Source organism: Plectropomus leopardus, chromosome 7 (genome assembly GCF_026936395.1).
Source record: "Plectropomus leopardus strain MGB_pleo_1.0 chromosome 7, ASM2693639v1, whole genome shotgun sequence".
Lineage (NCBI taxonomy): Eukaryota > Metazoa > Chordata > Actinopteri > Perciformes > Serranidae > Plectropomus > Plectropomus leopardus.
Window position 1 is genome coordinate 15,750,785 of NC_142182.1, and position 15,788 is coordinate 15,766,572.

Consider the following 15,788-nt stretch of genomic DNA (forward strand, 5'->3'; position numbering starts at 1 on the left):
TCTTTGTTTTCTCTTGGTCAGTTTATTGTTGAGAAGATTATGTTTTCTTGGTTTTTGGGTTTCAGTTTGTTGTGTTTTCCCCTCCTGTGTTCCTATGCTACTTTCCCTCACTCCCCCATCTACACACCTGTCCTGAATCAGCGTCATTAGTCTTTCCCTGCCTGTTCTTTTGCCTCATCACCTTATTCTCCTCACCTGAGCTTCTCTGCCCTTTTTCTCCACCTGCACTTCATCCCCTCATCAGTCTACTTTGTATTTAATCCCTGATTTTCACTTCAGTCTTTGCTGGATTTGGGTGATGTTCAGTTGCTGTTTGCTTGAAACATAACATGGTCTTTTTGAGTTCCTGTTGCCTGCTGTCTCCTGCATTTGAGGCCACCTGCTCTGTGTCTCACAACACTTAGCCTGTGAATCTGTCTCTTGCAAGTAACCAAACTTTATAGAAGTGCAACACTGAATCACCATAGTTCCCCAGTAAGATTAAGTATTGCTGACAAAATGGTCAAGAAAATTGACAATGTTTGCAAAACATATCGTGTTAACACAGCAGCTGCATAAGAACAACCAAAAACAGCTCACAGCCATCTGTGCTGATGTGTTTGTAGTCAGGGTCCATCTCTCTGCTCCATCCTGTCTGTTCCTTTTCCTTTTCAACATATTGAAATTGGATGTCTCATATGCCGTTTCAATGAATATGAAATCTATTCAAATTAAACAGAAAGGAAAAGATACAGTGCTTGGTCCTTTAATCCAGCTAGATGCCGCTCTGTTCGGTGCCCTCTGTTGGTGAATTATGGATGAGTCTGAAAATTAAAGCTAGTTGGGAATTCATTGAGGAACTGCTGACAGTGTTGGTATACCTTTATCTAGACCGTGGGAGCAGTTGGGGGTGGGGGGTAAATGAAAACAGAGAGGGACGACAGTTCAATGCAAAGTACGTTAGATAAAAGTTAGACAAAGAAAAGGAGAAACTGCATGAGTTATTTTGTTTCAAACTTGCCCCAAAACCTTCAGCTGCTGCAAGCTGGGATGAGTGGGCTGGAAAAAACGAAGGCCAAACCAAACTCACAGACCGAGGCTGTAAAGCATGACGCGTGATCCGATTCTGAGCCTGCAGGGTTGTTATCACACCTTCCTCCTACTGTCTCTGTGATACCGCAGCCCACGCCTCATACTGCGCTTTAGTCCTCCTTGTGTAAAAGACTTCCATAAAAGAAAATGAAATAAAAAAATCCCACGAACATTTTCACACCTACTGTTTTCTGAGAGTGGAGCTGGAAATGAAAGGAAGAAAAAGATGCCAAACATGGGAGGAGGGTGGGGGTTTGGGGGGGGGTTGGGAGTGCAGCCGACCAATACCCACATCTAAAATATCTGAGTGTTGCTCACTTGAAAAAGATTTGGACTGGTTTTCCAAAACCTTCCGGAAGAAAGGCTCTCCTTGGGGTAGGATCCTTTAGAGGAGCCTGGCTCCGGCTGGTGAGCTGTGTGTGATTGAACGCCAGTGGATAGACTGATCTGCTGTACGAGCGCACCCTGAGGAGGCCGGGAGAAACTAAACCAGCGCTTTGCTCCAAACTACAGTGCCAGCAATGATTTCACTCACTCTGTCATCTTAATTAAATCTATTTAATATTGAATTGTTGGACAAATTGGGCTCTTCACTGAAATCCAATTGTAAGAAGGTACATTTACTCAAATACTATAATACACTACTTTATACTTCAACATCTCTACAATTTAGAGGTAAATGTACATTTTCTTACACCTCTACATTTATTTGACAGATATTGTTACTTTCTGATATTTTTTTACATTTAAAAATAGTGACAAACTTGCATTGCTTCATATTAAACCAGTGTTTCCTGACCTTTTTGGCTTGTGAGTCCTTAAAACGAAGTCGTGTCAAATTGAGGCCCCATGTGTCTCATGTGTCTATTAGTTGGTAGCAGTTAAAAAATGAAAGCCATTTCTGCTCTAAACCTCGTCTCCAAAGGATGGTTTCAGAGGTTTAAAAGGTAAACTTACAATATAATACTTCACAAGGGAATAAAGGGAAAATGTGTAAAAAAAAAACTAAACTTTATTGACTTTAAACAGTAAACAGCATAAGAACCAGAACAACCACATTGACCCTTCAGCCCCACACTAATACAAAAACACCAAACAAAATTTAAAAGTATATGTAATATATTAACCTCAGATAAAAGATACATAACTGATAAGTAGGTATTTTACCATGTGTCTCCTTCCCCTAATCCTAACCATCTGTGCCAGCATGTGTTTTTTGATGATGCTTTGTTGATTGTCATGTGCTTCTGTTGCGTAAACATAACCACGTGCAGCGTCATCCCACCATGTGCTTGTGATGACATCATGGTTGTGTCACCCTGGAACATAAATACCAGACACAGAGGGATATCTGCATCATAATATGTAGATTCGGAAGTCAGCTGCAAAGTGGTAATATGTTAAGACTTAGGAAAAGAACATGTTGAAATAAAACAACTGTGAGCTAATACTTTATTTACTTTACTCACTTATTTCTAAATCCCCAAGTAGTTAAAACAATTATGTTTGAATAGCAAAATGCTACTTTAATTGAGTATTTTAACAATATGATATTGGTACCATTACTTGAGTATTTCCCCTGCCACTGCCTGTCAGTGTGGTCAATATGAGAAACATTGTATTGCAAATAGGATGACTGTGAATATTCACTTAGCCTCAGAAGTAGCCTATTGTTAGGCACCTCATGCTTGATGCTGTGATATTTACCCATGTTCTCTCTCTTACCATGTCTCTCGTGACTGCTTCATTGTGCATCATGCATAAAAACCTCAAAATAGCCCTGGCATTTCATAAGCTATAGATGCTTCCTAAAATTAAAAATGTCTATTACCTCAGATTATAAAATGCCTAATTACCCTTTGCAGTAGCACAGCAGTTTAGCAATCACCATATGCCCTTATGAAGTGTGTTTTCCACCCAATAGGCCAATAAAAGACGTGATCAATTGAGCATTTCATTATTGTAAAGATGTAAAGCCATGATTTAGATACTGCTGACAGTTAAGGGAGGACTCCGACCCCAGTAATGCATGCATATGGTGCTTTAAATATACTGCTGTTGTTGAGGCTTAGGCTACTTGCTGATATATGAAGTACTTGTTGAGATCCACTGGTGTCTTTTAAACTGCAGTGTGAGCAATAATGCTGACTGTGCTAAGTCTAATGGAGGGGGGGCCTGCTTGCATTTACCTTGAGGAGCTCTACCCAAGATGCAGCTCTGCCAGCTGGCCTTTTGATGTTCGCTATGAAAGCCCCTTATTAGGATCAGTGGAAAACAAAATAAATAATCTGTGAGTGAACTTGGAAACAAATGCCTGAGAGAGATGCCATAAAAATGCAACTCTCACTACAAAAGATATCACAGACAGAATCTTTCTGTTATTTTTTTTTAGATGCTATAAGAGAGGGAGAAGAGAGGTAAAGATGGCCACTAAAGAGCACGAGTGCATATGGAGGGCTTCTCTGTGTGTGTGTGTGTGTGTGTGTGTGTGTGTGTGTGTTTGTGTGGATCCGTACTGTGCGCATGGGGGGAAATAATAGCATTTGAATGATGGGTGTGACAGAGGCTGATGTGTGCTCAGGGCCCATGTGGCTTCAGTAATAAAGATACTGTGGCTCAAAGTGGATTCATTCTGTCTTAAATGCTCCTTAATCTCTCCATAAATGACGTCTCTGGCTTCCAGTAAGGAGGGTGAAAAATTTAAACTGTTTGTGCCAGTGCTACTGGGATTTTTAATGGTCGTGTCAATAGAGAAGAAGCTGCTGAGCTTAAATGTCAGCTGAGCTAAATCTATTTTCTCATCTTTTTATATGGACCTATATAAAACATTCAGATATGATACACTGCAGGTACTTAGCTGGTGGAAATTACAACTTACAGTAGCTCTTAGCACTTAAGAGGCAGAAAGAAATTATAAATATTGTGTGCTGCAAGAAGCCATTTTAAGTGCTGATGTAAGTCTGATAAAAATAGGATGTTTCTCTGATCATCAACAGCATTCTTCACAAGCCATTTTAACAGCATTGTCAATAAGGCTGTGTGTTCCTCTCTCACCAGGCGCTGACCTTTTTTAAATCAATGGTTCCTATAAGGAGGGAAATTTGTGGCGCTCACAGAAGGGCAGAAAATCGTCCTCTGACTCCCTGCTGCTGGATGTCACCATTGTCATCACCGCATCTCCATTATACTGCCTGAACATACAGGTACACACATGTTTATGTATGTTCATGTGCACATGGAATGACATTGATTTTGATCAAAGCATGTGGTTATGTGTCGGCGTGACAGCCAGAGAGCTCATAATTTGCCTACTTTCTGGCTGCCTGCCCAGATAAGGATCATAAAGAATCGACCGTGGGATAATGAACCTGGATGACACACCTGCAGCTGGAGGAGCAGCTCCAAGGACATCTCACAACCTCTTTCGCTCCACCGTCTCGTTATGAGCAGTGAATGGTTAAGGCAGCTGATTACAGAGAGGCGTCAGGGCAGAGGGGGGGATTTACATGATGGAGCTTATTTGACTGACACTGACGCAACAGCGGAGCTGGAAGGTCAAGGAGGTGCTTATCAAAACATTGTTGGAAGCTGGTTCATACTGTGTTTGTGCTCGTTGGTGCCTGTGACCTGGAGTTGTTAAACCGAGCCATGAAGCTGTGATATTCATCTGTCTTGAATTTTAATAGCAGATGAAGTTTGTTTCACGGGAAAATGTTTCCTTTAAAGCTATGAAATTGTGGGGCCAATGTTGCAAAGAAAATAATGAGAACAAATCATGTATCCAATTCAAATTAATAGTTGCGATATTAATGTGATTCATACAATTCCCTGCAGGAAAACTTTCTTTTTTGCTTGCTGTTGTTCGCACTGTAGATGAGTGTACAGCAGCGGAGATTCTTGCCCACTCGAGCTTTGAACCTTACGCCTCCCAGCTTAAGGATGATCTACCTCTTCACTCTGCTAACAAGCCTTCACCTTTGCACAATTTGTAGTTTATCATGCTGTTTTAATTTATTATGCCAGTGTAAAAAAAAAGAAAAAGAAAACTACTTTCCGTTATCCAGCACATGCAAATCACTCACCGCCCAGCTGCTTCCACTTTCAACCTCCCAACATGACCAGATGCAAGAGGAGCTTACAATTACAGATAAAAGAGAAAACAACAGCAACAGAACATCTGAAAACAACTTGGAAATTTCAATTCTAAAAACAGCAGAAAGAAGGAAGTCAAAGTGTTGCCCTGCTTCCCAGGAGCTGTCGCTGTGACAGATGTCAGAGTGCCCCTCTCTCCACATGACCAAAAAACATTTACTAAATAAAAATGGTAACTGCAACTTTAAACATCCTGGCTTGAGTGTGTACGTTTTTATTTATGTGTGTGAGCTTCAGTTATATCTTCTCTGACCTCTGCACCTCTGTGATGTTTGTCCATCCTGGACAGTGTAGATCAGTGATTTCTAAAAAGGACATTATTGTAATGTGGATTAGTTTAACCAATTTGATAAAATGGAATCTACAATTTGAATGAAAACTATATGCACATGTAGAACCAGCTGTAAGTAGGACTGGGTATCATTATAAGAATTACGATACCAGGACCAATACCAGTAGCCTTCTCTTTCAGTGATACTGATACAGTACTTTTTTCTACCTCATTCGCAACCCATCATGTGAATAGAGCCATACTTTTGAATGTTTTGGTGGCATCTCGGCATGCTGAATTGCTGTCTTTGTGAAATGCATTGTGCTTGACCTCACCACACTATAGTCTCACACCTTGCATGAAAGTGAAGAATGCTTGTGGTGATTGGCAGCAAGCAAAACCACACAAACAGCCTTTTTTTAATAGATCTGGGCAGAAAATGATTCAATGTGGGTATCATTTGACTAGATAAGTTTCTATCCTACTTGGTATTAAAGGGTTACAATTATCTTGTTTACAAGCCAGGTTAAAGTGGTGTGTGGTGGTTTGGTGTGGCATCACCAGTGACGCTGGATTGTCGTGGTAAAGAAGGAGCTGAGCCAGAAGGCAAAGCTCATGTTTTACTTGTCCATCCCTCACCTATGGTCATGAGCTTTGGGTAGTGACCAAAAGAATGATATCACGGAAACAAATGACCAAAATCTGTGTCCGCTGTATGGTGGCTGCACTCAGCCTTATAGATAAAATCAGGGACTCAGCCATTCGGGAGGCACAGTGTAGAATTGCCTTTCCTTTGTGTCAAAAGGGGCCAGTTGAGGTGTTTCAACATTTCATCAGGATGCCTCCTGGCGCCTTCACAGTTTGTCCGAATGTTAGGAAGACCCGGGGCAGACCCAGGACACGCTGGAGGGATTATATATCTCATCTGGCCTGGGAACGACTCGCGATCCCACAGGAGGAGCTGGAAAATTTCTCTGGGGAAAGGAACGTAAAGAATACCTTGCTCAGCCTGCTGCCCTCGCAAACCGGCCCCAGATAAGAGGATGAAAATGGATGGATGGATGGATTAGTCGATATCCATCTCTAGCTGTAATGCTGCACATGTTCAGAGTGTGAAAACTAGTCAGAAAGCAAGCAGAGAAGTCCTAAGAGTTAGCTAAAGGTAATGGATAAATAATTAGCTTAAAGTCATTGATTGACAATCGAGAAAGCTAGCTAATAGTAAGGGATAATTATTAAAATAAATAGTGGTGTCAATGAAGGGGTACTTGAGTTCATCTGACAGGGCTTTATGGTGTGTCAAACAAATAAATTGGGAACCACTGGTGTAGATTAATAGTGTGCTATTTTGTATTTCCCAATGCCAGCGTGCGCCGTATTGATAAGACCTAAATTTGTCAGCACAGTTAAGGAGACAGAAAGGGGTTGCCGCTATTGAGTGCAAAGAAATGGGTAATTAGCTGACGGCTGACTCAGGCCACTTGCAGCTTTGTGTGTCAGGGTGTGGATGGAAAAACCAATGAAGCATATCTCCCCGGGTGTCATAAAGCTTTACTTTATGGCCAGTTTGTGTAGCCTTGCAGATTAAGTTCAAAGAAAGACGGCCAATCTTTTCTCCATGCATCTTAAATCCTGTTTCCCCTCAGCTGGATGTGTAGATCAATTCTTTGGGCTGCGCTGAGATATCCCTGGTGTCAGCAGCTATAGGGTAGCTACAGGAAGTATGGGGAGGACTGGGTGTCTAAAAATACATTATTAAAGGGACAATTTCACCTCAGATCTAATAGTCCTCAGAGCAGCATGACCGTTCCACTCAAATTGCATACTTTCCCTTACACTCTGGAGTGGCTGTCTTCGGCAGCATTAAAGCCAATAGCTCCCAGCGGGCAGCCTCCATAAGAAGATGCGATGTTAGCATTTGAAAGGAAAGAAAATCACAGTCAATCATTGGTTCCTCCATGATTCATGCAATGAGTTCTTCCTCAGAAACTACTTCCAGCATTTATCTCAAGAGAGCAGCTCTGTGCTGAAAAAAATGAGCTGGTGTCTGGAGATGGCACGCTTCCTCTCTCTGTTTAGACACAAAGACCAATTTCAAATGGTGGAACTGGCAGAGAACCTGCAGCTGTCTAATCTCTAACGATACTCCGCTGCAGACAGCTGGTACCGCCGAGTGATCTTGGTATTATTCTTTTTAGGTTCAAAGTTAACTCAAAATGAAACACAGCCTAAGCAACATGTGTTCTCCTGAGTCGAAAACATATCTGTTACTACAGACACATCGGCAGGATTGAATTTTGGCTGAAAGACAAACTAAATACAGAAGGATTACAAGATTAAAGACAATGGATTTGCACCATTCTCTGTTTGCAGCACTGAAACTCGAGCACTTACCCACTTTCCTTTTAGGATTGAAGAAATTAGAAGAAAAAAAAACATCAAACAAATGTGGTTTCAAGAAGATGGCAGCAAGCAGTTTGGTAGATATGTTATTACTTACATATGAATAATTTATTTTAAAAAGTCTAGAAAATATAAACAGTATAGTTACACTGACAAAAATGCTCAAACACATCCAGTATTTAACTTTGAACACTTGCTTTGCAACAGTTAATTTACAGTATTTACAAGAAAACAAATATATTCTCAAATCCCAATGTCTTCACAGAGAAATCGGAGCTGCTGTGTGCTGCAGAATATTTTCTACCTACCACAAGTGACATTTTAATCCTTTTCCAAAATGCATTAGAGACACTTGGAGGGCCCTATTATTTATTTATTTTTTAACGAATAAATCCCCCTCGTTTCCTGTATGTCTTAGATTCAGGAGCATCAGTTTTTGTCTGACTTAAGGTCGGATTTACGCTGAAATGATGTCTTTTTTATCGTTAAAACACTCAAATTATAAGAAAATTAAATCATGAAAAAAACCCAGCATAATAACTTCAGCCTTCAGTAATTTGCTGAACAAGATCAGAAGAGTTTTCTATCAACACATACACCCATAAATTTTGGATTATTACTTTATCCAGCATCACATATTTTGGACATTTGGCACTTTTAATATCTTTAACAAACGATAAAAAGTGATATTAAATTACTTTAGGCATTATTGAAAAATAAGATAAATTACATTCATCTCATCAGCATCTTTACAGAACAAAACATCATATAACAAATAAATAAATAAATAATTGTCATTTTAAAAAAAATCCAGTCAGGTCACTGCCTGAAAGGTCCTGTGTTCCACTAAACTGTGAGACAGGTTTCTGAGTTCAGCTGCAGAGTGAACCTGCTTGTATCCGAGCAGAGCCAGGGTGTCATTGCACAGATTCTGCACAGTCCTCACGATGTCGAAGCCCAGACGAAGCCTCCAGCTCTCTGCCGTCGCTCTGGAGTCTCTGGTGGTAGAGTACCTGTAACTCCACTCTGACGGAGACGACACATTACTGTTGGTGTTCTTTGCAATCCATGTCCGCACTCTGTCCTCCATCTCAAGCCCCACGAACCTGTACATCTCAGCAGCCTTGTCCTTTGGGTTGAATGCCAGGTCCTCATATCGCACCAGCAGGTAGCGTCCCCGAAGCCACGCCGGCCTTTGCAGGCCTGTTTCCGCAGAAGCCGCCATGTCCTTGCAGGTGCTGGTGATCTGCGTCAGGTCCACGTATCGAGGCTGTCGTCCTGTCGCGTTCCATATTTTCCAAGCACGGAACTGATCTGAAAACGCCATCATGCGTGAGGCGAGGATAGCTCTGGGGTCTCTCACCAGGTGGATGATCTTCAGGTCCAGACGTGGATCTTCTGTCAGGGTGCGCAGGTCCCCCACCTCAGGGACCCGCACGGTCTTAATAGCTACGTGTTCCCTTGAGAGACATGACATCGAGGCTAAGGTGAGGTTCAGGGCTCCACACTTCTTAGGACACCATGATTCATCAGGCAGATCGGATGCCGCCACATCCCCTCCTTCTGAACACACGGGAGGGGAACAGAGGGCGTGGCTGGAGCTTCGGCGAAAAAAGGAACTTGTGATGTGGTCCTGGGGCTCCGGACGGATGTAATTCTCCATGAAGTGAAGGTCACAGGTGTACAAGTTGAGGAGGAGGTCCCTGTATGCTCCCAGTAGAGCCCGGCGGTCCAGGGTGCGACGTAGCCTGCTGCTGGAGTTGGTGAAGGCCTGCTGGACGTGGTAGAGGGGTTCAAACACGTAGAAGATCCCTGGGTGCTGGTTTAGGAGCTGCCCGGTGAAGGAGGAGCCGCTGCGTGTTGTGGCAAACAGCAAAATGTGCTTTCGAGGCGAATCGACGGGCATCCAACTGTCATCGCACAGGGCTCTCCACCTGGAGTCTGGAAGAAAGAAAAAAAAGTTTAACTCATCATTTTTTCTTACAAAAAGCTATATAACAACTTAAAATAACACATTACACAACCTGTTCCCCAGATTCACTTTATTTCACGTTTTTGAGAAGAGTTACTTCAGCTCAGAAAGCCGGTTTTCGTCATAACTTCAGTCCACGAGAAAGTGCACTACTAAATCAAGCCAATAAAGCTTAAATAATTTAGAGAGTAAACATGCCTGAGTAAGTTGCCTGTCTGCCGGTGGTTACCGAGGGGGCTTATGAAATGGCGGATCTCTAAATATAGCGCAAATAGCTAACGTGTAATTACTGCTGATGAGGAGTTGATTGCAAAAGGGATGTTACTTTCGTCCACAGGAGCTCGGCGCCGGCGAGCTACAGCTGCGCTATGAGAGGGGATTAATGGAGATAAATTGGAGGATAATTGTAAAACGAATCACACATATTTCATTTCTCTATCTTTCCTACTTATTGGGATTCCCCTCGTTTAATGAGCTGCTTTTTCTTTAGCTTCAGTCACAGGTTTGATGCTTTCTCTTTCTTCCAAACTGCTAAAAAATAACTAATAGTGATCAGATGTTGAGTGTGTGTCTTTGTATGCCCTTTTCTGGTGCTGCACAACCAAGTCTGTAAAAAATACTATTAAGCCAACAGCTATTCACACTTCATGCTCTCCTGCAGCGAGGCAGGACAATATTTAGGACAATCTCAACTGGCTGTCGAGGCGTACCTCTGTGGTGTCTGGTCTGGCAGCGGTAGGTTCCCTGACAGGGCCCAGACAGAGAGTCCCTCAGGGTCCGGATAGCCGTGTACTGGACCCCAAGAGATGCACACACCAGCAGCAGCACCGTCTTCCAGGAGCACTCCATCCTGTCCCCTCCTCTGGCTCTACATCCTTCACGCTGACGCCGTCAGGGGACACACACAATGAGATTTCATTTTGATGCATTTTCTCAGCTTCATACATGTTCAGCTCTCACTCTTCACCCCTGCAGCCTTCTACTAAGAGCCAATGAGCAGCTCTTACTGGAGCTGGGAGTTAGGATTCATGCTCAAGGGCACTTAAACAGTAAAAAGGTAAAGAACGTTGCATTATCCAGCACCCAGATTTCCCTCGTCAGTTCAGAGTGTGAACGTTGTCCTTCAAACTGTATAACTGTATATTTTTAGTTTCGTCAGAAAGTTGTTTGAATGATTAGAGGAATAGTTTGACATTTTTATGGTTATTTGCTTTCATGCTGAGAATTGGATAATAATATTCAAAACACTCTGGTGGCTGTACAGTAAATATGATGCAACAGCCAGCAGCCAGTTAGCTTAGCTTAGGGCGACACAACTAGCCTGGTTCTGTCCTGAAGTAACACAATCATACCTCTTAAACTTCCTAAATAAAATGTTATATCTCTTTTTTCAACATACAAACACAGAGGATATATTTTTTTAAAAGGAGGGCTATGTGCACATTTGAATGAACTAGTTATAACCTGTTAATTGATGAGCTTTTGAGTTGCTGGAAGGCAAATTTTGTCACCTTTGGATGGAGGTGCTTCTACCTATTTCCTGTCTTTGTGCTAAGCTAAGAAAAAAAACTTCCCCCTCAAAATGACCATTTACATATCAGTTACTCGCCCTGTGTTACCTTGAAAAAAGGTGAACATTCTTCATGAACTGAAGTAAATGGGGGACACATTTAACAACATAAAAAATCTACCAAAACAGCTGTTTATAAACTCTCTCATAACTCATGCTGTAATCAAAGCTTTATTTATCCAGTTGTATGCTCAGTACTTCCCAACACATGCATTTTTGTTAAAATATTATGGATTAAAAACATGTTGGTATAGTCGAACGCAGGGCCGAGGACCATGCCTGCATGCACACGTGCATTTAAACTCTGCTAAAGTGGAGCTCATAAGCATGTGTACGCTCAGGTACACTCACGACGCACTACTCGTAGATGGAAGTGTTTTATACGGTGGTGTTTTAGCATAAATACATGTGTTTTGGACGTACTGAGCATACAAATGGATAAATGAGACTTGGATTATACTGCACAAGTTGTGTGAGAGTTTGTAAACGAATAGTTTAATACAGTCTTGCTGTTGTTACTTGAATTCAAAAGAATGTTTTCTTCTTGTATTCAAGGCAACACACTTTGAGTTATTGATATGGAAATCAGTCATTTTGCAGGTGAAGTATTTTAAATGCCAACCAGTTGCTGTTTATAGCCTCATATTAGCAAAGAAGAAAATAAGAGTATTTACCAAAAGTATTCCATAAATGCACACATTTTGTTTTCCTTGAAAATATACTTAAATACTTAATAAAATTTTGCTCTCCAAGCAGAGCAAACACACATCACCTTTTAACATTTCTAACATAAGGAGCTTAAACGCTTTGAATAAACAGGTTCGGGATTTGTTTCCTAGAGGATCCTCAGATTTGTTCTGCAGAAAAACACGACTCACAGGTCAGACCTCTACTGGGAAATGGTAGCAGTAATGTCCCTATCTGAAATAGCTCCACATTCAAGATATCGTGCACACAGTTGCATAATTGCATTTCATTTTTGCTTTCCTCTCTTCTGGGTAATTAAGCCTCTAAGCCCAGCAGAGAACTACATACCCAGATAAATATAGCTGTCTTCACATAGATGAGTGGAGAAGTTTCCTTTGTACACTTCCGAGTTTTTTGCCACTGGGCATGAGTGAGCAAAGGGAGATGTGATTTTCCAAATGGATTTAGAGAAAAAAAGGTGCTGCCATCCATTTGTCCCTCTGCACCACACTGATGGTAGGTAATCACACGCAATCCCTGGGCACAAAGTGTGTCCCCATCACTCACCGGGGCAATCATCATCAAAACCACAGGTAAATATACATCACATTACTGACAAAAATAAATATTGCTTTCCTGTTTGCCTCCTCACCCTCTTTCTGTCACTCTATCGCTCTCCAGTCTGCCTCTTGTTCATTAATGATGTTTATGTGTCCCTGGCAGACTCATATCCTCAGGAATGTATCACACTGAGCTCAGATCGGCTTTTGATGTTCCATTAATCACAAACAGCGCAAAACCAAAGACATTTACTCTGTGGGTGAGGGGGAAAAGAAATCGAGCTGACATCATGAGCCATTCTGTTTGAATACGGCTAAAAACAGCAATCGCAGAATGAACCCATCAGGGGGAGAAACTTTGTTAGCTGCAGACAGAATGACAGAAACGGGGACACTGTAACTGTATGTCTCTTGTTTTCAGAAAAACTTTAAAGGTGTTTGTGTGTTTGTTGAAGGACAGGAGAGATGCACGAAAAAGCAGAGAAATAAAAGCACGAATGACTGCAGATAATGAGAAACTTTGACCAAGCTTCTTACCATCCCTAACACTTAAGAGGGGGGAAAAAACCAGTCAATTTGACAGTCCTGCCATCCATACCCTACATGTACTGCACAGCTGGCTGACCAGCGCACCTCATATGATTCCTCAGCGACAGGTTTTGTTTTCCTTTCCAGTTGCGATCAGGGCTCAGAGGCTCCTCTGCTACACACCCCGCTGCCCTCTGGAGAATGAGGACAGATGCTTCAATGGATTAAAGCAATTTGATTTGCAAGTCCTCTTCTCTCTCTGGCTTATAACTCCCTCCTCACCAGGACTCACACCAGGAATAATAGACACTCTGTCAACAGCTGGAAGGGGACTGCGGGCTTCAGATGGTCTCCGCTTTTGTATCCCTCAAACAATAACAGTGCTTACAGGGGGATAAAAGCCTCAGGGACAGGATCAACCAAAGATTACACTGTGCGGTGCACGCTCCTCTGGCAGGTTTGAGTTGTAAATTCAGGCGTTGCTGCCGCTGAGATAACATAGCTAGCAGCAAAAGTGTCAGAGGTAATGACATTGTGTGTGGTGCAGGGAAGGCAATTGCCTCTGTGGAAAATAAAGGCAACAAATGAGGTTAGAGAAGTTAGTGATGAGGGTGGGACTGAGGGATTTGGGATGAGAGTGATTGAGGGATGTGACAGTGCCAAAGATTTTTCTATTAAGGCACCTCGGTGTGTTCACAGATCCTCTGAGTGAGGCGGTTTATTGGCAAAAGCTTGATGATCAATCCTGGGGAACACAGAGAGTTGAGCAACAGTAGCAACGACAGGAGGAGTCTTTTTCGCTCTGTTCTCCATCTATCTATCCATCCCCCTTCTCTTTCTCTCTCTCTATAAAACAACACACACACACACACACACACACAAGCTATATGCACGCAAAGTGCCACAGGCAGAGAGCAGAGCAGAGCTACTGCTGTGCGCAGAGAAGCTGCATCTGACCCCCGGCTACAGAGGAGCTCCTGTGATAGGGGAGAAGATGAATCTTGTCCTACATGAATCCTCCAGCACGCACACACACACACACACACACACACACACACACACACACAGTTAATGCACTACACACAGACGAAGAGGGAAAAGAAAGAAAGAAAAGAAAGAAAAAGGTGAACACTTCCGAGCTTCATTCACAAACAGTACAAAAAGAGAGAAAGAGGGAGTTAAGTGTTAAACTGAAGTGAGAAAAAAAGTAAAGTTTAGTGATGATGAAATTAAGGAATACATGACAAAAGTAGCATATTAGCAATAAGAGACCTGCAACTTTTGTATCTAACCCTTACATCCACACATGATACTGTAGTAGGCTTTTGTACAAGTGATGAAGAGCATATAATTTGCATGTGAAAACACTAAAAATAACATTTCACTAATTAAGACCGAGCTCAATTTTCATCCAGATTATAATTTGAAAAAATGATTTGAAAAAAAGAATAATGAACAGAATACTAAGAACATGTGGAGCATCATAGTGAATGTGAGTCACTTTAAACTCACCATTAAGTACCACAGACACACTTTAAGTGGCTGTATGGAGAGATCGTTAGCATACTGGCAGATTTTACCTCTGGTACAACCACGATCGTGAAACTCTGTCAAATTAGAACATCTTGCTTTTCAGATAACACATCGGCTGCAGCTCGCTGCGCGTAAAATGTAACAAAAGATTAAAAAAATGTTGCCTTACCATCAACGCACTCGGTGAGATTTCTTCGGCCGGTCCAGTCCTCTGCTCTGCATTTGAGAAACTGGGTGTGTGTGTGTGTGTGTGTGTGTAAATGTGTTTATGTGTGTGTGGATCGAGCGCTGCCGCCGGTGTGTCCGGAGCCGAAGTGGATTCAGAGCTGGAGATGCGCCATGGATGGAGAGCGGCGAGAGGCTGCGCGAGGAGGAAGCATGTCTCACCCCTCCAGAGACCACACAGGCTACTGGAGCCGAGTCTCTAGATTGGATGCAAGATTGCCTCGCCGTGCATTACGCTTTGATGCCATGGGGTACGTTTCATTGCGTCTTGGAAATGCATGTGATCTTAACAGGCAGTTAATAGAACTAACATATCACTGACTAAAAAATTGATCCTGCTTCTGTTGCCATCATCTCTTGAGTTGTTTGCAGGTGTAAATGTCCCATATTTCATGAAGGCAGGTTTCATCAGCTCCAGCCAGGCATCAACAACCACTTCTCACCACAAGTGTCATTCCTCCTTCTCTGTCACTGTCATGCTCTCTGCAGGGTTTCTCACTCAACCCTCTCACACACAGAAACACACATCTCCCATGAGAATATACAATGGCACAATGACCTCTATTTTTCCTCATTCCAGTGAGGATGACTGCCATCATCAGTGTGCCCCCCTCCTCACTCTGCTGCTTGCCGACTCCCCGGTGTGAAACGATGGGTGCCATATCATTGCCCCCGGGGGGTTACCGTGGGGTCAGGCTTAGCCAGTGACAGCCCCATTACTCCTGGGAATGGGGGTCGATTCTGTTTGCAGTCTTTCAGATTTATCTCCCGCTGTGGCAGAGTCACGCTGGCTAAAGTGTGTCTTTACCGTGACTG

The 15,788-nt window shown here is 42.5% G+C and overlaps 1 protein-coding gene across 2 annotated transcripts; it reads right to left on the reverse strand.

Annotated features, from left to right (window-relative positions):
* Positions 1-7,979: 7,979 nt before the first annotated feature.
* On the reverse strand, positions 7,980-15,055 carry LOC121950583 (carbohydrate sulfotransferase 1). 2 transcript variants are annotated; one of them, XM_042496624.2, is made up of 3 exons: positions 14,917-15,055; positions 10,580-10,751; positions 7,980-9,838 (listed from the first exon to the last, which is right to left on the reverse strand). In XM_042496624.2, the coding sequence occupies exons 1-3, from the start codon at positions 14,917-14,919 to the stop codon at positions 8,712-8,714; spliced, it is 1,302 nt and encodes a 433-aa protein (XP_042352558.2). In that variant the 5' UTR covers positions 14,920-15,055; the 3' UTR covers positions 7,980-8,711. The 2 variants fall into 2 exon arrangements, with proteins under 2 accessions (XP_042352558.2, XP_087936159.1); XM_088080033.1 differs by lacking the exon at positions 14,917-15,055 and having other exon boundaries at positions 10,580-10,769.
* Positions 15,056-15,788: the final 733 nt, after the last annotated feature.

Excerpts from the sequence above, each read along its gene's own strand:
- LOC121950583 (XM_042496624.2), bottom strand. Across the intron at positions 9,839-10,579 it reads CCAGACCAGACACCACAGAG|ACTCCAGGTGGAGAGCCCTG; the intron begins GTACGCCTCGAC and ends TCTTTCTTCCAG.